This window comes from Bactrocera latifrons, unplaced genomic scaffold (genome assembly GCF_001853355.1).
Source record: "Bactrocera latifrons isolate USDA-ARS-PBARC rearing strain unplaced genomic scaffold, ASM185335v1 scaffold_67, whole genome shotgun sequence".
NCBI lineage: Eukaryota > Metazoa > Arthropoda > Insecta > Diptera > Tephritidae > Bactrocera > Bactrocera latifrons.
In genome coordinates, this window is record NW_017537345.1 from 642730 (window position 1) to 669498 (window position 26769).

Genomic DNA, 26769 nt, shown 5'->3' on the forward strand with positions numbered 1-26769 from the left:
GTGTAATCGTACAGTATACATGCCGCGCTGAACGCACCGCCAAGCAGAGTGTATTTGAATATTTTCGCTTGCCGCGTACCAACGGCGCGTTGAAGCAGTGAATTTGCTGAATTTTCCAATAATTTTGTGTGAAGCTGAAAAGTGTGTGTTCAGCAACAAAAGGTGATTTCCATTCAGCCACAACAACAGCAAAAGAAAACAATAATAATAAAAACAATAACAGTGTGGGAAATATACGTAATAAGGGGTGGTGATAGCAGCAGCGCATCAGCAGCAGCCACACGGACAGTGTCCGCCCCATTCTACAACAATAGCAAGAGCAACAACAACAATAGCAGCAACAGCAGCACCACTAGTAGATACTGGGACTAGTGGCAGCAGCAGCAGCATTGCGCTGCGCGTGTTCGTACTCTCTCACGCCATACGCCAAGCTGTGTGTTATTTTTGTAACTGATATTTGTATATATTTTGTTATTCTCCTGCGCGTGTGTCTGTGCGCGCGTGTTTCATTAGGGTGCTTGTTGTGTGTGCGCGCGCTCGATAGCCGAAAAGCGCCCAGCATAGCAGCAGCAGCGGCAGCAATACACTCGCGCGCAATGTGCCATCATTTGCTGGTACACAATCACAATCACACACACATACATATATAGACACTCGTACTCGCACTTGTGGTGTACATATCCACTACTCATCCAGTCGATACATTTGCGTTTCAAATTTGATTTCAATTCAGATACGTCTCGTTACCAAAGCAGACGCGTTTCCGTTTTCCGCTACCACTGTGATTGTCGCCATACAAGCTGCTGCTACACTTCATTCAGCCAAACGTGCGCTCCGTCACAAAAGTCAAATTCTTCCAAGTGTTGTACAATAACAACTATTCCTCACACAGTTGCGTTAGTGTGAGTGTGTGTCCGTGTCGTGTATTAAGAATTGTGAATTAAAAGCATCTACAGCTTAGCCTAATTACGCGAACGGCTTAAATTATTAGAAGACTAAGCCAGTGCGAATCCCCGAACAAAGCTAACTAAACTAAAGAGTGTGCAGCTGAACTGTATGTGTACTACGCATATGCATGTGGGAGTGTGTTTTTTATTAAGCATAAAAAACTAAAGCTCTTTAACGCGCTTAAGCTCTGCGTAAGCACTTGGCTACATAATTTGTTATTTTGGGGATAAGTGAATGAGAATTTTTTTCGACGAAATACAAAACAAAAACAAAAAAATCATACTAATATTTACAGTAATAAACAGCAGCTGCAAATATTGAATTGTGACACATTTGAAAAAAGTATTGAAATTTACAACAAAATTAAAGTCAAAAAACAAAATTAAAGTCAAAAAAGTGTCAAAAAAAAATTTAGCTAACTTTAAAAAAAAAAAAAAAAAAAAAAAAAAAAATTGCGTGAAATTAAAAAAAAATTAACAGCAAAAAACTCGTTCCAAAAAACACTAAAAAAAGCAATTAACCCCAAAAAAAATTTAAAAAAAAATTTAATTAAGATTAAAAAAAATTAAAAAAAAAACAACCAAAAACTACAACAACACACGTTCCGTTTTTGAAATTCCTGCTATTTTCACATACGCCCATAAATTTCCATTTACAATTTCGAATTGTCGCCGCGTTGTGCCATTTGATTTATGCCTCTTCAAGCACTCACGACCCGTCGGTTTAACACCCATGTGCAGTGACAGTAAATTAGTGCGTCGAAATACACAAATCAACTATTACAACTACAAAAAGTCAAAAGCATAATACAAACTATATAACACAAGTAGTAAAATTCGAAAACTTGTCAGCCAGTTCGATTCATTATAAGTGGATTAAACGCTGATATCGGCCACCTTGTGCTTAAAGGTAAGATTTGCCAGTTTTTATATTATAAATTTTCCACACACAACTTGATTTGTTGCACCCGGTCAGGCAGTGCACGTGACTTAAATGCGGTGATATTTTCCTCAAAAAAACATTCATCAAATAGCAAATTATCAAGCAGCTTAGTTTATTTTTGTGAAACAGCTGATACTCACTGTTACTTATAAATATGTTACTATAAAATATGTTGCTAAAGCAAAATATGTGAGTCCGCTTTTATGATCGGCAGTCTCAACAACAAAATTCAACTATATAAAATTTTATTCAAAAAGCCGTCGCCAAAAATCATATCTCTGAGTGTATTTCTCAGATTGGGGAATTCTCGCAAAATCCAACAGCTGTTTTGGACAGATTTCGAAATTATTGACAGTTCATGTTATTATTTTTTTTTTTAGAATTTAATATTGACATTAAACTTTTTACTTTTCCATAGTGGTCTCAACTACATTTTTGATTGAAAACCTCTAACACAAATTTATATTTATTTTTTGAAATCAATGGTTGAACTGTTTGAGATCATTTTAGATATTAAAGCTTTCGACTCATTAGAAATACAGCAAATATAGAAAAAAATTTAATTCATTTATGTGAAGCCAGTTGTGAAAACTTCGAATATTCTCTCTACAGTCTCTAAAGTTTTTCAAAACTTTTCATAAATCTTTGTTTTTACTACGATTTATTCAGCGATTAAGTTTTGACTCTAGAGTGACAATTTTAATATTATTTGTTTAATTTCTATTATATTATTATTTCTAAAAGCCAAGAAGACCTCAATCTTCTTGTGAGACAGCTATTTACAGCCCGTTTACTGGAGTTTTGATTATCCGGGTTAACATATCGTTACAGCTGCTGCGATTTTACCGGAGTTTGAGACTAGAAACCTGAAAGAATCGAAGTTTTAATATTATTTCTCGCCAATTTGCCTCCCAATAACTTTTTAATCTTTTCTTCATGGCACAGTTGATACTTACGTTTGGTCAGAGCTCTGAAGCCGAAGTTTTGAAATATATAATACATATTCTAACGTTGAAGCTGCTGCGAAACTCGCCACTCGAAAGAGTCTAAAAACCAACGTTTACTCTCGTCTTGTCATAGCCCAATTCCATGGTTTCAAAATCTTGTTATTCTAAAGCTGTTTCGAATATGGTAAAACATGGCTTTCCAAGAAGAAGTCCGAATGAAAAAGATGATCTCATACTCCAAAACTATACATCTATGAAATAAACTGCCTCTGAAACCACCTCTAAGTGTACTTAATTTCCAAGTTTTTCATGGATGCGACAATAATTCAAAACCTACGTATTTAATCCATATTTTGGTGAATGAAGTATCTGATTATGTATGTACTTGACTTGTTCCTTTGTATTTGCCGCTGGCGTCTTATTATATTACCACATCTGTGGATTAATGTGAAGAAGTCTGTTCCTCGTATAAGAGTCAACAGTTCTAAAATTGTAGATATAGAATGGGCCTGCTGCTAGTATTAAGTTTCGTGTGATGTAATTTTAAATTGGGGTTCCACATACATTTTTTTTTTTTTTTTTTTTTTTTTATTGGTTGATCATGTATTTTTTAAGCCTCATCACAAACGAAATTTTTTTATATAAGCTCTTTAAGGTTTGGTTACGTTCTGCTTTGCTTACATCGTGAATAACAAAAAAAATATTTTAATAAGTGTTGGTCTTACATTATTTTAAGTTTGTTACTCAGTCAATAATAGTTTTGCAGTTCTTAATTAACATTCTTTTTATTATAATCTATCTTCACAACGCGATATGTGGACTTCTGACTAAAAAATTATTTGGTTTTAACAACTTAGCAATTTGAAATTACAACGACGAGTAGCGTATTTTGAAAAGTATTGTGGCGGCAACAATAAGAGATAACGATACATGAGTTTTTTTTCTGATTTTTTTTCCATCATTCATGCATTTTCCAATGTCCTGATATATATGTATGTAAGTAGAATTCCGACAAATAAATATTTCTGATTTTAACAGCATTTCTTCTGAGTAAATAAAATTTCATATTTCAGCGTCTTTTTTTGAGTTTCCTTCCAAAACTGATTTACTGAACTTATAAATTGAAAATTCTATAAATTACATATATATTTTTGAATTCATAAACATATGTGATCCTATCATAAATAATATTTATATATTTTATTAGCATAAAACATGATTTTTGTGAATATTTTATGTCAAAACAAAAATAGATATTTCTATATCACACAGTGCAAATTTGAAAAGTAAACCAACGAATACATTTATATTTGTAAAAGAAAACAAAAGCAGATAGCAACAGTGGTGGTGGTAGAAATAATATGATAATGAAATGGTATAATTAATGGTAGAACGCATCGAGCACAGGTCAAAACGCCAATAAAAATCAACTATCTGCAAAAATATATTTCACCAAATTTTTTTTCTTCAATGACAAAATTCGAACATTTCAAAATATCATTTGTCAAAAAAAATCTGCAGAAATAAATTGTTTGACGATTTTCTGACTTGTTTTTTTGTCAAAATTAAAAATGAGTGCTGTTTTCTATTTAAAATTATAATTAACAATAAGAATACATTTTTTCGGATTTTAAGTAGACATACTGGTTATTAAGGGTGATCCATTTAAAAGCACTGAAACTTCAAATTTAATAAGGATAGTTTATTAACATTCGAAAGAAACATTCTTACATCTTTTAAAGATTATCTCTTTCAAATGTTGGCTGCGACTACGTCTCAGATCATCCATTGAGTTCAATCTTTGATCACTCGTTCGAGCATTTCGACAGGTTTTTGGTGAAAGACAAGCGTGATATTTTGCTTCAAGGCCAGAATCGAACGGGATTTTCCGCTTAGGTTTTAGACTTTACATATCCCCACAGGAAAAAGTCTAACGGTGAGATATCACACGATTTTGGTGGGCAATAGACCGGTCCAAAACACGAAATTATCTGCTCACCGAAGTATTCTTTCAATAAATCCATTGATTGATGCGTTGTGTGTTAAGTGGCACGGTCTCGTTGATACTAAATGTCACTGGGAGCACGAGCATCAATTTCAGGTATCACATAGTCGGTTATTATTTCGCGGAAACTGTTGTCATTGACAGTTACGTTCTCATCGGCATCATATTTATGGAAGTACGGATCAATAATTACACCGGCCCACAAACCACACCAAAACGTTGTTTTTCTGGACGAAATGTCAGCTCTTGAATCTCTTCAGGTTGCTCTTCGTCCCAAAAGTGGCAATTTTGTTTGTTTACATTTCCAATAATCCAGAATTGTGAAGCATCGCTGAACAAAATTTGATTCGCAAACGTCTTAGCTTCTTGGCACTTCTCAAGGCTACTGAGAAATGTATCTCGAGTTGGATCACCCGTTATATGGTATAGTTTTAACAAGACATTAGCATTTAGAATGCAAAATAATGGTGCATTGATAGTTTTGATTTCCCACATAAAGAACATATGAATATTTTTTATTTTTGCTTGGATGAATAATAAATGCGTTATTGTATAATGAAAAGTAAAACTTGTTCTTATAGAAAATTTAACGATTTCTGAATTTTTGTTAAATCGACTCATTCGAAAGTTGTGTGAGGTTAAAGTTCAATCTTATATGATAAAAGTATTTTTTTCGAATTTTTTTTCACAAACTCATTGTGTATGACTTTGTTTTTTTTTCGATAAATATTCGTTGAAAAAGTATATTATAATAATGTATTAGGGCGAATAAAAAATTATAAAAATTATATTATGTTATACAATTGTTAATTTTCATTAATGTTATTATGTAATTTGCAATATTTCTCAGAAAAAAAATTTAAAAAGTTTTTGGCCCACCAGTGTATGTACATATGTATATAATACATTTACAACATATTAATTTTATATACACATACATATTTTTTTTTCAAAACTTTTTGTAAACATAAACGGCATAAAATGTGAAGCCCCAAGCAACAAATTTGACATTGCAACAATAAATTAATTTCTTTATATGAATTTAGAGGTTGCCACATTTGAAATTAAGCAATGAGCGACGCCACAAATACAAAAATATGTGTGTGAAAAATTTTTATTTTGGAAATAAATTTTATGTCGAGATTATTTATCGCCTATCAACATAAATTCCAAATATATTTAAAAATTTCTCCAACTCAAACAGATGAATTTTGTAATTTATGTGTGTGTGTGTGTGCTGCCCAAAATAAGCAGCTTGCAGTTGATTGGTTAAGAACTCATAAATTCCCGTCTCATTACTTAACATCAACACATACACAAACGCAAACGCGTATAATTCGCACACATCAAAGCGACTTTAAATTAAGCAAAATCTGTCGTTTTCAAATAAAAATCTACATTAAAGTAAATTATTATTTTAATAATGCTCACCGGGCAACCGCAAAACGATTAAAAACATTACAAGCACTCAGCCACTTTAATCCACTCGGGATCAAGTGGAGATCAAGCGGGATTTGGACGTATAAATTCTCAATTTGATTGGACTACTAGAGAGTGTGGTTGGCGGCAAGTGTGAATATTTTGCATGCCCGTCTGCCCAGATGTACACACACACGCACCTACATACATATGTGCATTTGCGTGTGGCGTTGTGTGTGTGTGACGTGTTTATGACAATCTAAAGCCGCAGTTAGCACGGTTAGTGGTTAGAGAACAGATCGCGCGCCGTCAAAGCTTTTTTGCTCTAGTTATTGTTTTTGTTTTTGTTCACTACGCGTATAAATGATTTTATGAATGAAAAGTGAAAATGGCATTTAAGCATTATACTTAATACAATAACACACCAACAATAAAAGCAGGCATTACATTGTAATATTTTTTAGTCATTTTTGTTTTTAATTATTTGTTGTTGTTGTATTCAAGAAGCCAATGCATATGCAAATATTTGCTGTTATTTTTTGCACTGCATGCACCGACTTGATTTACTATATATTAGTTCATTCATACTTGTTAGTGTATATTTGCGTATGTAAATGGTAAAAAGAATGATTGCGTAAATATTTGTTTGAAAAATGATAGTGAAGCACTGAACTGTTTTCGAAAACAAAAATGATGCTGCGGTGGCAATTGCAATGGATGTTATTGGCAATTTAGTTTACTATAAAATAATAATTTTTCTAAGGAGAAACTATTTTATAGTTTTTTGGTTCATCTGCATATATAAAATTAAAACATATTTTCAATTACATATTATTGTAAATATTTGATTTGCAAAGTTTTTGTTTCTTTTTTGTTTTTTGATATTATTGACAGAATGTGAATAAGTATCGTAGGAGGTGTGTTGTTGGCGTTTTGAAACTTCTACACTTATTTTAACGAAGTGTAGCCATATTAAACTAAAAACAGTTATGCTAATTTATCGAGGTAAAAGCGATTTTTTATGACAAGTGGAGAATTGTTACTACAGCATATTTTAATTCATCTAAGATTACTAATTTATTTTGAGGTACAACAAAAGAAAATTATATGTACTTATTCATATTTCTCAGTATATACTAAATACCGTAATATTTTCGACCAGTTGGCTTTTTTGACCGAAAGACAACGGAAATATAAATTAATATATGGCAGCTCACAATCAGACACGGAATTTTGAATACATCCAATAAGGGGTTACGTGAGTTGTCTCATGTAAAAAACAGTCTTTTTTCCCCATTTTTTTTTCTTATATAAAAAATTTAATTTTTTATGAGAATTTTTTTTTTTGTTACAAAACACAGAAATATCCAAAATTTTTGAAAAAAAAAAAAATTATATTTTAAACTCGGCCATTGCGGCGCCATTTTCGGTGACACTTTGGAAAAAAGATGTGCCCGCGTTGGCAGTGAAAAAATACCTGATTTTGTTAAAACCTTAACTTAGATCTTGGACGAAGAAAAAAACATCGAAAATTGGATTTATGGCAGATATTTTTACAAAAAACTTAAAATTTCAGTAAAAATTTCGCACATTATTTTTTTTCAAATAGCTGTAATCGAAAAAATTCTTCATCCAAGCATTTAAGAACTGTATCACAAAGACCTATTTAAAATTTCATGAAGATCGGTTGAGTAGTTCTCGAGAAATCTTGGCAACCGACTTCAAAAATACACTTTCGAGAAAAACGCCTTTAAAGACGACGCACTTAGCCTAGCTAGCCTCCAGCGCAAAAGTTTTCAAGGCAGTATCTTCGGAACTATTACTCGGATCAACATGAAAATTTTTGGACAATATTCTGGAGGTGTTGATTGAGATTTTTTGGAAACCCGTAAGCACAGTTTTTTCTGTTGTCTGCAGTGAAGTTCAATATCCCGACTTATTCTCTAAGGCAGTTTAAACGCTTACTGTTAAAAAAAAACCTAGATAAAATTTTAAGCAAATCGAATATATACACCGCATATTTCATGACTTTCATGCTCATTTCTTTACCTTTGATTTACAAGACTCGCTTTTCCAAATTGAAAAGACTTAATTACTTTCTTTTAATAAATAAAATCTTTAATTCATTATAACGCAATTTTAACTTCAGTATTTCAAATTTTAATTTTTAAATTTTAGTTTCTGTAACTGAGCAGTTTTATAACTCGATGTTTAAACAACAATAGAGTCTTTAATAAATCGCCTATTTTAGCAGGTATGTGGATTGATAGTCAAGTCGGTCAACCGGGTGAAAATTAAACTTTGCTTCATTATTTTTATTACAAACCCCACTCAAGAAATCCAGCTGAACTACATAAAAATAATCTCTTTAAGTAATTGCGTAGTTAAACTCACACAAACAAACAAACACAAAATAATTGCTATAAATATCTAAAACTAATTGCCGCCAACGTCTTTCTAACAAACGCTTATTCCAAGCGAATGTATACAAAACAAAAGCGTTAAACACACGCACATACAGGCGCACTTAATTTGTGTATATTGGCGTAATCATTGATTTACGACTAATCCGTTGAGTGATTTTTAATTAAATTTATGTCTTTATGACTGCTCGAGCGTCATGTCTAATGATATGGTTGCATGCACTTACTTTTGTTGCTATTGTTGTGCAGCAACTTTAGTTTTGTTTTTGTTGTTGTTTGTATGTGTAGGAGTAGCTATTGTAAAACCCAAGCGCTGGAAGTGTCAATTTATAAAGTATAACTATGTACATGGCGAGCTTCTTGATATTTTGTTATAAAAATTATGCCATAATTGGTTTTTTGTGATTTTAGTATGTGCTACAGTTGAGAGTTTGACTGCAAAACTAAGTTCAGTGATGTTTGATTTAAATTATAATATTATTATTAAGCGTTGGCTGCAAAAAATAATATACACTCATTAGAAAATCTATACGTATTTATGACATACTGCGTGAATTAAAAATTATGAAGGATCATTTGTTTGAGTTCTTAGATGGAACATATGCACTGTAGAAGAATATTTAAGTAACAATTCAGTTTAAGCATTATCTTCATGAAATTTCAAAAAAGAAGAACTTTAACGAAACTATAGCACTCTACACAGCTGCATTTTTTATAGCACAAAAGGTATAAAATTATGTTTATCTTGATTTTATGCGGCCATTATCTATGACAGCTATGTATATGCTAAAGTGCTTCGAACTGCGCAATATATGAGTGCATTATAGCGTTGATTTATAAAATAACTAATGCCAAATTTCATGAAGATATCTCGTCAAATAAAGAAGTTTTCCACAGGAGAACTTGATTTGCATTGGTCAGCATATATGGCAGCTATAAGCTGTAGTGATCCAATCCAAACAATTTATTAGGAGATTAAAGGACTGTCTGCAAAAATAACCTATGAGAAATTTCATGAAGATATCTCACTAAATGAGAGGTTGTCCATACAAGAACTTGATTTGCATTGGTCAGTTTGTATGTTAGCTATATGTTATAGTAGTCCGATCCAAACAAATTCTTAAAAGGTTATAGTGCTCTCTTTAAAAGTAATTCGTTCCAAATTTCATGAAGATATCTTCTGAAATGTTAGAGTTTGCCATACAAGAACTAAATTTACACTGGTCAGTTTGTATGGCAGCTCTATGCTATAGCAGTCCGATCTAAACCATTTCTTAGGAGATTGTGGCGCTTTTTACAGAAATGAGTTATGCTTAGTTTCGTGAAGATATCTTATTAAATGAAAAAGTTTTCCATATAAGCACTTGATTCCGATGGCTAGGTTTGTAAGGCAGCTCTATGCTATGCTGGTCCTATATAGACGGTTTCAACAAATGAGCAGCTTCTTTGAGAGAAAATGAAGTCTGTGAAATTTCAGATCAATATCTCAAAAACTGAGGGATTAGTTAGTACATACTGACATTGCCAAATCAACTCAGTTCTCCATGCTGATTATTTATATATATATTTAAAGGCTCTCCAAGGTATTATTCTGAGTGTTCATCAYACATAACTATATTTATATTACAATATTAGCATGTAACTCCAAAAATTTCAGTTCTTTTTGTTTGTTGTTTTTCAAATGCAAAATTTTCAAAAGATTTACAATGTTTTCACGCGGATACACCGTAAACTAATACAAAAGTGAATTAAAAATAAACATTTATATACAAAATTGACTACATATACATACATATATCAGGTAAATGTGTAAATTTTTAACAGCACTAATTACAATGCAATACAAACAACAACAACCACAGCAACTGCAATAGGCAGTCATTTGATTAGGTCGCGCAAAATGTGTAGCGCTTCCAAACGCCCATAAGCGAAATTCAGAGTTTGTAACAACTTTGCCACTGCTCTGCTGCATGCATGGTATGTTGTATGCTGAAGGAGCAATAAGAAACCACAACAACAACAATATGTTATAGCTAGTGCCGACAGCACGCGCAATAAATAAGACACGTAGAGTGTAAATATTTTTACACAGATAAGACACCAAGTGCTGTTATCTCTTTTGAATATACATATGCACTCACTACATACAGCTGTAGTTGTGCACCTTTTCAGATGTGTTGCTGCGTAGGTGCCATTAAACGMTTTGTGTGTAATAGCGGCCTCAAGGCAAATTAGTTGAGAAGAGCAGCAGCGAGTGCTAGACACAAACCATAGAAATATAGAATCATAAGAATAGTGACACCAGCGGCGGGAATAATCATAAACTTCTGCCTACGCCGGCGGGTAAGTTAAGCAGCGTGTGTGCAGTTGGATACAGCAAGGATAGGAGCTTGTGGCATATTTTCACTTTAAAACTGCTTTCCAAGCTGCTTTGTTTATGTGTATGTGTGTGTGTGTATGTGCTGAGTGCAAACACTGTGTTGCATATAGTGTATTCTAAATGTTTACATGCTCCGCGCGCTGCAGTGTAGCAACGTGCTGTAACCGGCGGCTTGTTCTGCTTTGAGCACAGGTGGCGAAGAGTGCATGACCTCAGCTTCAGTTACAGGAAAATATGAAAAAGTGTAAATAATATGTTATTTGTAAGACTGCACGCATATGCATATATTTATATGTATATAAATATTTGTACCTGTATTTGTTCTGCCGCTTAATTTAYTTTTATTATGCCTTATTAATTTGCCCAGCGCGCGGCAAAGCCTCCGTGTAAAACAGCAGTTTACAATAAGCTATCAACACACCGCTATCAGCGCTGTTTATCTACAACTTTTATAAGTTTCATTGCGCCGAGCAAATATACAAACATGCATACATACATACATACATACATACATACATACATACAAATGTATGCAACATATAGTATGTCTCGCTCGTCGGCATATTCATATGCATATAAAGTTTGTATGTACATACATACATACATACATACACACATATACGCTTATACTCCGTGCAGCACCACAGTTTTGCTCAGTCAACGCTTTTAGCCATTTCTAAGTGTCGCTAGGTGCTGTTGGGGTTAAGCTTTTTATTTTGTTAGTAAATTTGCTAGGTAAACAGTTATATCAGCTATATTAAGAAATATTTGTAACTAGATTCAGTTTTAAAGGTATATTACGAATATATAAATTTATATACAAGGTGCTACTGATTTATAAAAGATATTATAGTGGCTTCAAMAATATATAATTACACCAAGCAACAGGTAGTTAAAGCTATTTATACCMTGGATAGGGTATATTAAGTTTGCCATGAAGTGTGTAACAGCCAGAATAATTATTATTCATAAAAATATTATTACTCATAAAAGTAATAATTAATATTTAATGAAGGATAATATAATCAAACTTTAACAGTCCAAAAAGTATCAGCTTTGTAACTTAAGCCATTTGTTTCTTATAAAATATGTAATAAATATATACGAGTAARTGAACAGCGTGAAGAGCTGAGTCGAWTTTKCCATGTCCATCTGTCTGTATATACTAGAATTAGTTTCTCAGTTTTTGAGATWTCRATCTRAAATTTGRCACTWGYCCTTTTCTCCTTAAGTAGCATCTCATTTGTTGGAACGGCMAATTTTGTGTCACTTTAGCMTATAGCTGTCCTACAAACTGAACGTTCAAAATGAAGTTCTTGTTTAGAAAACTTTTTTATTTAACGCKATATCTTCACAAAATTTCGTGTGATTTAGTATCCAAGACAAAGCTAAAATATCTAAAAAAATTTCTTAGATCGGACTACTATATCATAACCTGCCATACAAATTGACCGGTCAAACTAAAGTCCTTGTATGGTAAACCTTCTAATTTGGCAAGCTATCGTCACGACCTTTAGTATAGTGTATTATCCAAAACAAAGCTATAATATATGCAGAAATTTTCTAGATCGAACCACTATATCATATTGCTGCAGTACAAACTGAACGTTCAAAGCCAAGTTCTTGTTAAAACCTGTTTTATTTATGAAGTGTATCATATCATAGTTTACTTGGAGGTAAACTTATAATTATTTAAGAATTGTTCTTCAGAACTCATATCTATTGTTATCAAAACTGATGAGCCATTACAGCAAATATTCCAGGAACAGCCAAAATACATTCAGAGGTTATATTAATTTCTTCATGTACTATATATCGCTTGTTTGAGAATATTTGCCGAGAATTGCAAATTGATTCGGCAAATAGTTTCGGAGACATAAGCATATCTGCTAGTAAGTTGGCGAGATCAGCTCCAAATACTTTAAATGTTTTTTCAGGAAACACTGTTTTCCGAGTCGGTAAGGAAAATTGCTCCGAAACGACCTGACCGATTGACTTGAACATTTCTTTCTATTAAAGGAATAGGATTTTTGGCTTTAGAACCCTGGGGAGGGGATGTTTCGCTGTCTCACTTTAGCTCGCATCCAAATGGATGTTGTTTCGCTAAGCAGAAGATAAGTGGTCTAAGACCGGAATTCGGTAGCTGCTTGAGCCATATCCAAGAGAATCGTTTCTGGCTATGACAAGTGAATAGTGCGCAGAAAAAGTTCCACTTGCGTGAATTGCTTCACATTGATCTGTCCTCCAAAGAATTTGATATAATTTTGATTAGAAAAATTTTTGACTTTCTCAAGTGATCGCCTCCAAAAATTCTTAATTTTTGTAAAAGTGACTTTTTATATGTTTATTAAATAAAATGTTTTTTTCAAAAAAATTCACTATAACCACGTTTTTTTTTTGACTTGCGACTAGGTATAACCCTTAAAAGCACTCCTCATTTGCTACTAACTCAACATTGTGTTAGTTTTAGAATCGATAACATAGTAGACTTAGAATTCTTGAAAGATAAAATCTAGTACAGTTTAAAATCAGGTTATAAAATTTTCTATAATTAATTTTAATTCTGAAATAAGTTTTATACTTATTCTTTAACAATTTTTAATTCCAAATAAATTTTGTATTTCCTTAAATGGTGGTTTCTCGAGCACTTAACAACAAAAATTACCAAAGAAATATGTTTTTATGGATAAAACGGTTAATCTGAAATTATCTATGTACTTTCATAAAGGAAAAATATTACATAAAAATGCCTAAAGTCTAAAGAAGCTTCTAATTGTTTCTAATAGTCAACTATATTATGAAAACTTCGATCCTCTAGCCATATATGCATATGGGTAAACTGAACTCAAAACTTAATAAATTTTTAACATTAATATACTAAATATTTTCAACATATTTTGTGTTTTCCTGTTTGAATCAAAATCGAAATTAATTACATGAATTCATTCACCATTTCCATTAAATTTTTTGTTATCAAATAAAAGCTAATCGTGCTGCGCTTAGCTACATCCAGCAAGAGCTCCGCAGCTGGCGAAAGATAAGCTGGTTAAGGTGCACACCTGGCAGCGACACTTTTTAAAACTCGCACTGCTCACATACGGTTATAAATCACATTTACAATTAAATGCTGCAGTACACTTACTAAAATTGCCTTTACTTTCTCATTTTCAGCAGTTACTTGCACATTGAGTCACTACGTATCCACGCCACGCCCTACACACCGCACAGTTGCAGGCCAACGGCACAATCATCGATCGCACTAACGACCGTACGACGCCACACACAGCGTCCGCGTACGTGCCGACCAATATTACGCCAACGTTAGACTATACCGGCCTCACCACGACGACTACATTTTTGCAACATTTCAAGGACGTCGTCACGACGAAGTTCTCCGGCAGAGACCACCACCTGCCACCGCTGCATCCGCATCCGCATCCGCATTCGCACCAGCAGTCGGCCGCACTGCATCACCATCAGCCACATCAGTCTGTAGCACAAAGCTTTTCCACCATTTTTCCAACATACTTAGGCATGGATCGTGCCGGTGGCGGCGGCGGTGGTGCCGTCGCTGCTGGCAGCGGTCTGGGTGTCGTTCACAATTCGGCCGGTACCGGTGGTGCTCTAAATGGTCTGGAAGCTATGTCAGCCGAATCGACCGGTCTCTGTTTGCAGGATTTAGTGAGTGCTGGCACAGCAGCGGGTGCCGGTTCGGCTGGTTCGGCTGAGAGTACCAACACAACAAGCACTGCACTCAGTAGCGGCAGTACAGGCAGTTCAACGGTGAATGGTAGCGCCGGTTCGGCCACCGGACAAGAACATTTGCACAATCATCACAGTCTCCATGACTCCAATTCGTCGGTTAGCATTTCACCCGCCATATCGAGTCTGATGCCAATCGGCAGTCTGAGTCATTTACATCATACAGCTGGTCAGGATTTGGGCTATCCGCAGCATCCACATCATGCTGTGGTGCCACCGCATACACCGAAGCATGAGCCGCTCGAGAAACTGAGAAGTAAGTACTGAATTTACTTGTAACTTAAGATTAGCAGAGTTAGAAGCGAAGACGTGGCTTTTAGAATTACAAGCTGAAAATTTTAAATATCAAAATCGTAGAGAGATTTTGAGCAAAGAGCGCCACGGAATATCGATATTATGGATACTTGTAGAACGTGTGTAACTTTGTCATAGACTTCGTAGAACGAAGCGCAATTAAAAAAAAAAAAAAAAACACGAAAAACATTTGTACACGTTTATACAGCGTCAACGTAACTTACGCAGAAGCTCATGTTCTCATATGTTGCGAAGAAAAAATTGTCTAAAATGACTTCTGACAACTAACAAATTAACAAATAATAAATTAGCTCATAACTCACTCATTCCCTCGCCATGTTCCGAGTTGTTGGCGCAATGAGTTATGCCCCCAAGGCAAGCAGTGTCTGTCTGTGCGTCAAAATGGTGTGGACAAGCAACTATATTATATCTGTCAGCTCATTCTTAAACTTATGTTATATTGACTGATGCATGCGCTAATGATTCTACTATAATGGAGATCATTTCAATCGGTTTTGGGGTGATCATGGGAACTTATTTAAATATCCGAAAAAAAATTTAAAAAATTTAATAAGCAAATTAGTAAAGTAATTAAACTTAAATTTAAAAAATATATATCGTCATCTAAAATACAAAATAACGTAACACCACTTTTCGAAAGTTTACAGGCGAAGAAAATATTTGGGGTTTGGTTATAAAATGGTTATGATAACCAATAGTCATACACTCATATTGAAACAAAATTTGAGTTTTGGCTATAAAATGGTTATATATTGGTTATTATATCTGAGAGCGATTTTAAATTTTTTTGTTGATACGTTGTTTTGCATTTCAGTTGACGATATATAAGTTGATAAAAATAATCAATTTCAAAAAACATTTAAAAAAAAAATTTAAAAAATAGGTAGACAATGCTGTAAAAATATCGTAATTGTATAAAACAATTTGCTTCAAACCATGATGATCTCCCCGATATACCTGCATGCATACATATGTATATCTGATATGAAGTAACATTTAAAAATTATAAACTTTAATCTAATTCTTAATTTTGGCTGTTGAAATTTTTGTTTCTGTAGCTGAGCAGCTTAAGATCGCAACGCTTAAAACTCCCTTGCCTTTTATGACTCGGCTAATTCCGCTCGTAGGCGGATTGCGTCCCTCGCGTCGGTTGGACGGGAGGAGGGTAATCGTTTTGTATTATTATTATTATTATTTGAAGGATTTTTCACTAAAATATTACTAAGTAATTTATACCACATTTCGTAAAGGAAAAAAGTTGTTGATAGAAGATCAGTATAAAAAAAATTAAAAAACTTGGTTATTTGAATTTTTCACATAAATTGTTAGGTTATGTGAAAAAGGTGTTAATACAAAAGTTGTAGTTCTTTGCAATATCTACAACTTTGCAATATATGTACATGTTTTCTACAGAAGCCATAGTAAACCGTTTCTAACCTTCTAACATTCAATCCCCTCTATATATCTTTTGCAATATGTTTACATCTATTGGAATATTTTTTTATCTATTTTCACACGTTTTTTAAATTTTTCTCAATTTTCAAAAGCTTCTGCTCTGTCCTAATATAGCTGACACATACATAATCCAATATGGCTTCCGTAACATATTAAAATATGTGTTATATGTTTGTACGCCCCTGTGTCTGCTCCACTTTTTTCCGTCTAATGAATTTTAATTAAGTTCCTCGAACTGAATGGTATATATTTCATGCTCGATCTTAACTACTCTAACCGCTATCAAGACGAGGAAATAGCTAAAAATACCATACAAGCACAAAAATAAGTGTTCCTTCCAACAATATATTGACTCTTTAGCAACGAGGATGGAAATCATTAAGTTCTTGATTCTTCGAAGCTCAATGAGACAAAACGTTCAAGCATTCCGGAAAGTCTTTTAGTGTTCAATTCCCTTCTTCGGTAATTGTTATACCAGATTCTAAATTGCTTTATCCTTTCTCGTAAGCCAAATTTTATGGATGGATGCATTGCTCTCAAGTTTACTTCACCACGTGTGAAATAAAGGATTTAGTATCAGATTTTGAAAGACATAAATTCAATTCAATTGAAAATTGGAGTTTTGGCAGTCATTTAAAAAAAATTAAAATTTCAGTGAAAATTTCGCTATATATGTAGATATATATATATTTTTTCTTTTCAAATAGTACCAAGCGTTTTTCGCTTCCTTCATCCAAGTCTTTAATTTAATTAAATTTATCTCAAAGATCTGTGTGAAATTTCCTGAAGATCGGTTGAGTAGTTCTCGAGAAATCTTGCCAGCCGTCTTCAAAAACACAGTTTTGAAAAAAAAAGTGTAAAGACGGCGAACTTAGCCCAGCTAGTCTCGAGCGCACAAGTTCTCAAGGCAGTATCTCCGAAACTATAATATTACTCTGATAAATTTGTAAATTTAGGACAATGCCATATTCTAGAGGTGTTGTAAAATTTAATAAGGGAATACAAAAATTAGATTTTTTTAAACTCGTCAACCCCTTAACATACTCACATATGTACATATGTAGGGGTACCCTTTTGCGTTGAGACATACCTTCTCTGGGAAACGAACCGCTAACTAAAATATAACTACAAAGTAAACATGCAATGTAAAGTAAAATATTGAGCTGAGCAAGCCAGTTAAGAAAATTCATAATTATTCACGTGTATGTTTGTATGTATTTGCATAAAACTGACCAACGTTGCCAGAAAGTGTACACACACCAAAAACACGCACCGCTGTTTTTGATAATGTAAATTTACACAAATATTCGCACTCACACACATTTATACATGCATAGATAAATGTTAGCCAATGTGTCCAAACAATGCAACAATTATGGCAAAGTAATCTGTCAACAACAGCTGCTGTGATTCCCGCCACCGCTAGCTGCTCAGCATGATTCATGATTCATGAAAACGTTCACGCTCTTAATTTACCAAAACAACAACAAAAAAGAATGCATGCACCCTGAAATACATACATGCACACACAAGCGCGTGTACATGCAACATAACAGCACTATTAGCGGCGAGGAGGCAACGTAATTCGCCCAATGATATTCAAAACCACGTTCCGATGGCGCGTTGACAGCGCGAGTGTTAAAATTCGCGCGATCCAAACGCCATTCAGTCACACTTCAACGCCGGCAAATCGTTCGGCAAACTTAGCCAGCACAAACAACAATTAAACACCCACCCAACGCAGTCGCCGCAATTACAAACGCTGCGCTGTGCCGCCCGCCGCTTACACGAATACACTTGGCTGTGTGGCGACATCGTGTAATTTCGTGCGTGCACTTGTTGTTGTTCCTGTTGTACGGTTCGTTGTTATTTGCCGCTCTGCACTTGTTCAAATAAGCGAACATTTTTCACGCATTTTAATGTGTACAACGGCAACGGCAACTACAACGCAGCCGCTTGTTGCTGTCGCGCTGTGAACCCCGCAAGGGGGGAGATGTGCGCTGAAAAAAGCGCAGAGTCGTGAACGAAATTCCAACGTAATCATTGTGCAATCATTAGCGTGCATAAATATACAAATTTCACTGCCTTTCACTCTGCGCTGCTGTGTGTTAGTATATATGTATGTATGTATGTATGTACTGGCAGCGCGTCACGGCTTATTGAACACCCTTCTGCCATAAAATGATGCGCCGCACAGACAAAGAGTATACAATATGCGCTGAAGAGGAGATGCGTTGAAGTGAGTTTTTGAAGTGCTATGCATGGTAGCACAAACGTACAAACATAAGGATGTGTAACACGCTTGGCTGCTGTACCGTGAGACCATACTGATCATACATACAGAAATTAGTACTTCCCCAATTCGAAAATATCTTATCTTCCACATATTATTTTACCATTTCCTAACGAAATTTGCTGCCTACTTTGACTTGCCACTTGAAATCGCCGCACTAGACGCAAGGACGCCTTCTTTCGATGGTCATCACTCAGTTGTGACAGGGGTTTCGCACTCACCCGTTCGCTGTGAATCGCTCGACTCATCCTGCCAAGTGTTTCCTTGCTGGAAATTTGATATGTTTGCGTCAAGTGTTTGCTGCCTTTGTGTAGGCGAAATTGTTTTGGGAATTACACAAATTGAAGTGTTATTGTACAAGCTGTTTATGAAAATACATATGTGGCTAGGGTTAGAGCAGGGAAGTGGTTGATTGTATGCACTTGTTGTTTTGTGATTAGAAACATAGTTTCGGTGCAATTAAGTGATTACATTGCCGTTGAAGGCACTATGTGTTAGAAACATACTTGGCACACTTCAGTTCAGTTTTAAGATTTTAAGAATACTGCTAAATCCTTTACTGATGAATATATCATACTATCATAGTCATAGTAGCTGCTAATGCTGTTCATTTCGTATAAAACATCTATTTTTTTTATTTTTATTTTTATGGAGGAAGTGGTAAGCTGACCAATTTCTTTATCATTATTTCATCCAGTGCTCTTGGTTATGGCAACATCTTTATTTAGATTGGCTCTAGATATTAAATGTATATGGAACAAAATAAATATCGCGAATTTCGGTTGCACCGAAGCTAGAATACCCTTCACATGTCACTTTGTTTGGCAGTGATATGCTCGAGTGGTCTAATCTAAAAAAAATTCTTCGGAGTTTGTATCTTTGCTTCGAATAATATTTCGCGTTAAATTTCGTGAACATACATATGTATGTATATCGTCATAATGAATATAAAACGGATTTTTTTCTTTATTCCTAATTATTTATTTTGTCGCCTTCAAATTAATTCCCACCAGATCTAATACACTTATTCCAACGATTTTTCCAGTCCCCGAAATACTTTTCATAAGCACTTTTTGGAATGGCCTTCACTACCTTCAGCGAATTTTGTTTTATCTCTTGGATCGACTGAAAACGGATTCCACGGAGCGGCTATTCCAGTTTGGAGAACAAGGAAAGTTCACACGGAGCCACACCTATTGAATACGGTGGTTGATCAATGGTATTGATTGCGTTTTTGGTGTTTAGTTCTGTCACTATCGTGGCTCGATGCGATGGTGCATTATCGTCGTGTAAAATCCATTATTTGTTTCGGAATGTTCAATTCGGAATGTTTTCGACGAATGTTCTCCAACAACCGCCTCAATACTGCCAAATAGAACTCCTTCTTAACCGTCTGTGTCTCTGGAACAAATTCATGATGCACCAAACCACGAATATCGAAAAAAAAACGATGAATATCACCTTGATTCTTGAGCGGCTTTGGCCCTTCCTTAATTTTTTATTTTCCGATTCGATCTCTCTTGCTATCTCTCTAACACTTACCTGACGAGTTTTAAGCACCATATCTTTCCTTTTTTTAATATTTTCTTCATTTGAGGGATGTCTTCAACGATTTCTCGACGGTACAATAACCTACGATAAAAAAAAAATAAAAATTCACAAATAGTCAGCGTTTTAATAAAATTTTTTTGGTCTGCCATACTTCGATTTTTCATTACATATGAAAATCGTTTACTTATTCTTGTGTAGAATTTTATACAGAAGAAAAAAATTGATGATGATCAAATCATTAATATCTGAGCAATAACATAAAAAGTTTGAAAAAAAAAACCATTAAGAATAAACTCTTGGACCGAATTCAACTCAGTGGCTACCATTTAAATGGCTGAAATTCAAAAACGATTTGAGATATCGATTTAAAGTTTCAGTATATTACTTTTATAGGTATAAACTATTTAAATATAGAAGCAAGTTTTGAGAAACACGTGTTTATATATTTAGGTTCAAAAGTTGGCTGCCTCGAAAAATTCGACCTTAAAGCTGATTAGAAAATAAAATTTTTTGTACTCTATACTATACTATAAATTAAGTAATGTTCTTGGACCCTTAGGTACACTTTAAGCCACAAAGTCGATTCTTTTAGGTGGAATTTATTTAAAAAATAATTTAAACATACCAAACTTTTCGCTTCAAAACTTTACTTACTTTACTTTACACAGTAGAAGTTCGAAAGTAAGTGCATTTTTCCGACTTCCTTTAACAGATAATATCGCAGTTAGAAAACAAATCTGCACCAAACCATTTCCTTTGGCACATGCAGCAACAACATGGAAGTCGTTAAAACCGAAAGGACCAACTTCACTAGAAGCAAAGTACTTTACTGACCTCGCACTCACCCAGCCAGTGACACCATGACACTTTCATTCGAATTTATTTGCTTAGGAAAACAATTTAAAACTGCCATGCCACGAATGGGGCACATTAAAAATAAAATGCAAACAATAAAAATATTTGTTAAAAGCCACGAATATCCTTGGACCTGTTGACAAATGCAACCATATATACATATACCATATATACATATACATATAAATATTATATAAATACATACATAAGTGCACAGGTGCAAATGTGCTTGGCTTGTGGTTGTTTGCATGCATGTGTGCGTGTATATTGCCACATATGCAAATTGCATGCTTATTCGGAACTGTTGCAATTGCCATTATGTCATGCAAGGAGCATTGACAACAACTTTTCTACACACGCCGCTGATGGCTAGCTGCCGCATGGCTGCATACATACATACATACATACATACCGTTTACTCATACTTTGTGCCACAAAGTGTCTGATGCTTTTGCAACACAACGTTGCTGCGTTGCTGTGTTGCTGCTGCTGCAGTTGTCATCGTTGCTGTTGTCATCTGTGTTGCTTGCATTGTTTGTCATTTTGCAGGTGCGCTTTGCTAACAAATTTGTTGTTATTGTCGTTACACTTGTTGTTGAACGTGTTATTTGTATTATTTGTTGCGGCTGGCTTGTCGTTACTCTTGCCACAGCTTCTGCGTTCGGTTGTCTGCCATTGGTGGTGCTGTTTGTTGGTCGTTTCGTTTGTTGCATGTTTATTGCTATTGTTATTGTTGTTTAAATAATGGCTTTGCAACGTGCCGAATGTGTGTACATTTGGGATTTCAATTATTGGCGATTTAATGGCGACCAAAAGCATTTTCGGTGATGCAGTAGACGCATCAATAATTTAGGCAGTTGTTTGGGAAAATATTTATTAATTTATAAATTTAGTTTTTTTGTATTTTTCTACATATGTATATGACCATGTTAGTTTTGTTGTTTATTTTTCTGTTGAGCCCAAGGGTCCTTGTGTAGAAAACTTTTTTATTCGGCAAGCTATTTTCACAATACTTTGCACAAGATTGATTGTCCAAGCCAGCGCTAAAATCTCGGAAGAAATTGTTCAGATCTGTTCACTATAACAAATAGCTGTCATACATATAAACTGACCGTTCAAGCTCATGTCCTTGTATGGAAAACTTTTTTATTTGGTAAGCTATCTTCACGTACTTTTGTATGATTTATTATCCAAGATAATGCTTTAATATCTAAAGAAATTTCTTGGATCGGAGCACTATATCATATAGCTGCCATACAAACACACTTGTCAAACTGAAGACCTTGTATCAAAAACTTTTTTAGTTGGCAAGCTATCTTCACGAAATTTGGTATTGATTATTATTTAAAGCAGCGCTAAAATTTCCAAAGAAATTTTTCAGGTTAGACTATTAGAGCGTACGCAATGCAAGCTTTTGTAAATAAATATAAATATATTTTTATACCCTTTTTTGCTATAAAAAAACATCTATGAAGCTATTTATTTTTTTTTTTTATTTATGATGTTTTGTCATTAAAAAGCTTATTTTTTATACCATACACTTTTAGTTTTTGTTTTGTTTTATGTTCGTACGTGCTTTTTTTGTTTTTTTTTTTTTGTTTTTTTGTACATTTAAAATATTTTCCCGTTTTTTTCATTATATTGTGTGTCGTATATTAACAATTTAATTCGGTATTTCAAGTTCAAATTATTTATGTTACAAACTGCAGTATTTCATTTTTAAATCACCTTAACTCGCCCCCCAATCATACATACATGCAGATGTGGCTTTTTGTTCTATAAACATACATACACATCTGTATAAAGCAGCAATATTTTTGAAATCCCATTTAAGCCTCCTCAAAAGATTTGAATTAATTTAGTCGATCGCTGCAATATGTTTGCTGTAGTTAGACACCGTAAGCACATACATATGTATGTACATATATGTATATGTACTTGTATGTTAACTCCAACACAGCTTGCTCTCATATTCAGCACAAAAATGCGCCACTATTTAATTCTCCAACAAATTTTATAACTTAATTTCCTTGCCGTTAACTCAATGCTGTCGCACTTAAAGGCAGCGCCAATAACTATGCTTGTGTCTTAAAGTTTGTCACCAATGCATTTGTACTTTTTCCCACAACACACATGCACGCATATAAACATATGACACCCCCTTCTCGCATTTTCTGCTCATTTCCTCGTCCACCGCTTCTGCAACCATTCATTTCCTCCTGAAATCGCATTTGCAGCGTTTTGCGTTTGAATTATGTCGCCAGCAGCTGCTCCGACGCAGCGGCAACGGAAAGTCTAACGTGCGCGTGTGGCAAATACGCAGCACCACAAGTTCGCCATAAAATTTGTCGTCTGCGTTTTTATTATATATTTCTTTTGTAATTTTTCCAACATTTCTTTTTATGTGTCTTTCGGTCGCGACCATTCATTTCGCAGTGTTGTTGTTGTGCTACTTTTTATGAAGCTTTAAAACTTGTTTCCGTGAGTTATTAATTTTATGTATTGGCATTAAAGAGTTTAGCATTTCTCTCATTTTTCCACGTTTCAACACTTCAATGTAGGCGCAACAATTAATTCATCAATTTCAAAAATATTTTTTTTTTTTTAATATCTCAAAATTTTTTTTAGTGTAAAATATGCTATAAACATGAAGTCATAATCGCTTAAAAATTTTGTTTTTTATTTATTATTTATTTGTTTTGATATTTTTGATATTTTAATACGCTCTAAGACTATAGGTATTTATCGGATCTGTAGCCTGCGAATAAAGTGGCTGTTTGAACCACCTGAAACTTTTGTAGCAAAATAGGAATTAAAAAATATATATTAGAAAACATATTTTTATAATTTTTTATTTCCTTTTTTATTTTATTTTTCATAATTTTTTCTTTTTTTAACGTAATTCACTATATTCATAAATAAGCAGATATTACAAATTAGTAAGGGCTTGCAAAAGTATGTGCGAAGAAACTGAGAGAGCGAAAGCAATTTCAATACAGTCCACATTTTCAGAAATTGTTAAAGTTTTTGTCTTGGTAGGTTTGATATGTTTTTAGGTTAATTATCAAGTCAAACCGAGATGCAAATAATTGAAGGGTGATCCATTTCGAGGTCGAGGTGAAATTATCTGCTAAATCCATTGATTAATGCTAAATGTCGCCGGCGGTTACGTTCTCACTGGTATCATTTTTGAGGAAATATGGACCGATGAGTCCACCGGCCCATTCACAACACCTAAGCAGCTCTTGAATATCTTCAGATTGCTCTTCGTCTCAAATGCGGCAATTTTGGTTGGTTACATATCAATTAAGCCCGAAATGGGCCTCATCGATGAAAAAAATTTGACTCGAAAACGTTGGATCACCTTGGAACTTTTCAAGAGCATATACTTGTAAAGCGAAGGCATGTCACGTGGGAAGTTTGAAAGGCCTCAGTTCTTGACCAAGCTGTATTTTGTACGCTTTCAATTCAAGATATCAACGTAAAATGTGCCGAGTCGTTCCATATGTCAGTTCGAATTGCTGCGAACAGCGCCAAATCGACTCTCAACGATCTTCGTGTACATTGTCAGCTACGGCTGATATATTTTCGGTCTATTGAGTCAATAACGAATGCTGGTGTTGCGAATAGTACTCTTAGAAGCCGATTATGTTGAACATAAGTTGAAAAATTCTGAACAAAAATAACAAGACATCTTGACACGAATTACGTCCCTCTACTTGGATCACCCATAAGTAGTTTTGAATTTATTTGTAAAATAGTGTGTTCAATTTTCCCTGAAGGCCAGCTCAGCAAAGGTCTTCGTAAACAGGTGACTACGTCTGAACAAGATTTCTTTATAAATTTGAAAAGGAAACAAGTGAAACATATATTTGCCAGAAAAAAGTACAAGCAATGCACGATAAAATAGTCTAAATTTTTATTTCGAACAAAACATCTTCCATCCAAACAAATCCTTTTTTTTTATCTTATTTATCTTTAAACTTTCGTTTAAGTCCTTAGGTAACTATTTAAGAAAAGTATACACATCGGTTACGGTGAAACTATAGCTACCGGCTTGGAGAAAAATGTAAAGTTTGAAGAGACATTTATATAGCATGATGATATGGCTACAAATGCCCTCATATATTCGTAAATATGAACTTTAAATTTTCAGAAAATATATTCAACAAAAAATCGAAAAATTCGATATATATGTTTTCTTAATTTCGATCTAGACATAAACCTTTAAAAGAGCAGGTCAATAGATCATATAAGCAAAAGCGATCATACCAAACCGATTTTACTGCATCTTTTGTTTAATAATTATTTTATTACTATTAATAATTTCTGAAGTAGAGAATTTGCTAAAAGGTCATTCCTKTTACTATTAACAAATAGATCTCACTTGGTTAGCTAAGAAAACTTTTTAAGTTTGTGTAAAGTGCGAAAGAATATGACTTAAAATGGCYTAGCTAATACACATAGCATAGCTACAAAAAAATATAATAATTTACCAGAAAACAGTTGCAATACAAGAGATACATAGGCAAACCTCAGAAGGTRCTCCATATTTGTTTGAAAGTACGTGAGTTGCCAGCATTTTCTTACTACAGACTTTTCCACCCGCTTATCATTTCTTACCTTTTTGTTTATTTGCGTGAAAACAGCCACGAACAGTGTAAATAATTGAATGCATTTTGAGTTATGCAGCGATTTTTATTTTCTTTTCTTTTTTTATTACATCAGTTGAACAAACAAGTAAATAAGCAGATTCTTTCTCCTGTTTCCTTCGCATGAGAAAAAACGGGAAAGATGTGCGCAAACAATTTAAATGGGAGCACTTATATGGCTGCAGAGCAAATAAGAAAAAAAATTAAAAGAAACAAATATTCTATTATTTACCTAAAACGTGTTGTCACAACACAAACTGCTAAGATAATCCGAGTATACTGAAAAAAAAAATTGGAATAAAACATAAACGAAAGCAAATCCTGAAATTAGTTTTGTGCGGCTGCAGCGGTAAACAAGAAGTCGGTTTTACGAAAATGTCAGGTATTTTTTATAAAATTTGTTTAGCAAGTGTTGGCGTTGTGGTATATTTTTTTTAGATAAAATTAGGTCTGCTATGAGTTGGAAGAACAAAACGTATGTTTGCTTAGATAATCACTTACGTATGTATATATTGTATATACATTATATATATAAATATATGTAAATGGGTGTTTGTATGCATGTACATTTATACATATGTACAATATTTTAAAAATGTGTTTAATGAAGTGACAGTGTAAAATTCTAATTATATTGTCATTTTCCCAGAACTACTTCAACCGTTAGTCATACGAACGTTTTTATTCGCCTTTCTTTTAATGTCATTATGTCAGTCATTTTTATTTTCCATAATCATCAAACATTCTGCATTGTGATGGTAATATTTTTTTTATTTTTACAATTAATAAAAATCTTAAACTTTGTAGTTGCCACCCAACTTA

At 33.9% G+C, this 26769-nt stretch overlaps 1 protein-coding gene across 2 annotated transcripts in view; it reads left to right on the forward strand.

Annotated features, from left to right (window-relative positions):
* The first annotated feature begins 1489 nt into the window (after positions 1-1489).
* Positions 1490-26769, forward strand: part of LOC108975601 (pituitary homeobox homolog Ptx1) — a 77381-nt gene continuing 52101 nt past the window's right edge. For both annotated transcript variants that reach the window (XM_018944195.1, XM_018944196.1), the window contains exons 1-2: positions 1490-1857; positions 14236-15082. In XM_018944195.1, coding sequence (XP_018799740.1) covers positions 14599-15082 — 484 coding nt within the window. In that variant the 5' untranslated portion in view covers positions 1490-1857; positions 14236-14598. The remainder of the gene's footprint in view (positions 1858-14235; positions 15083-26769) is intronic.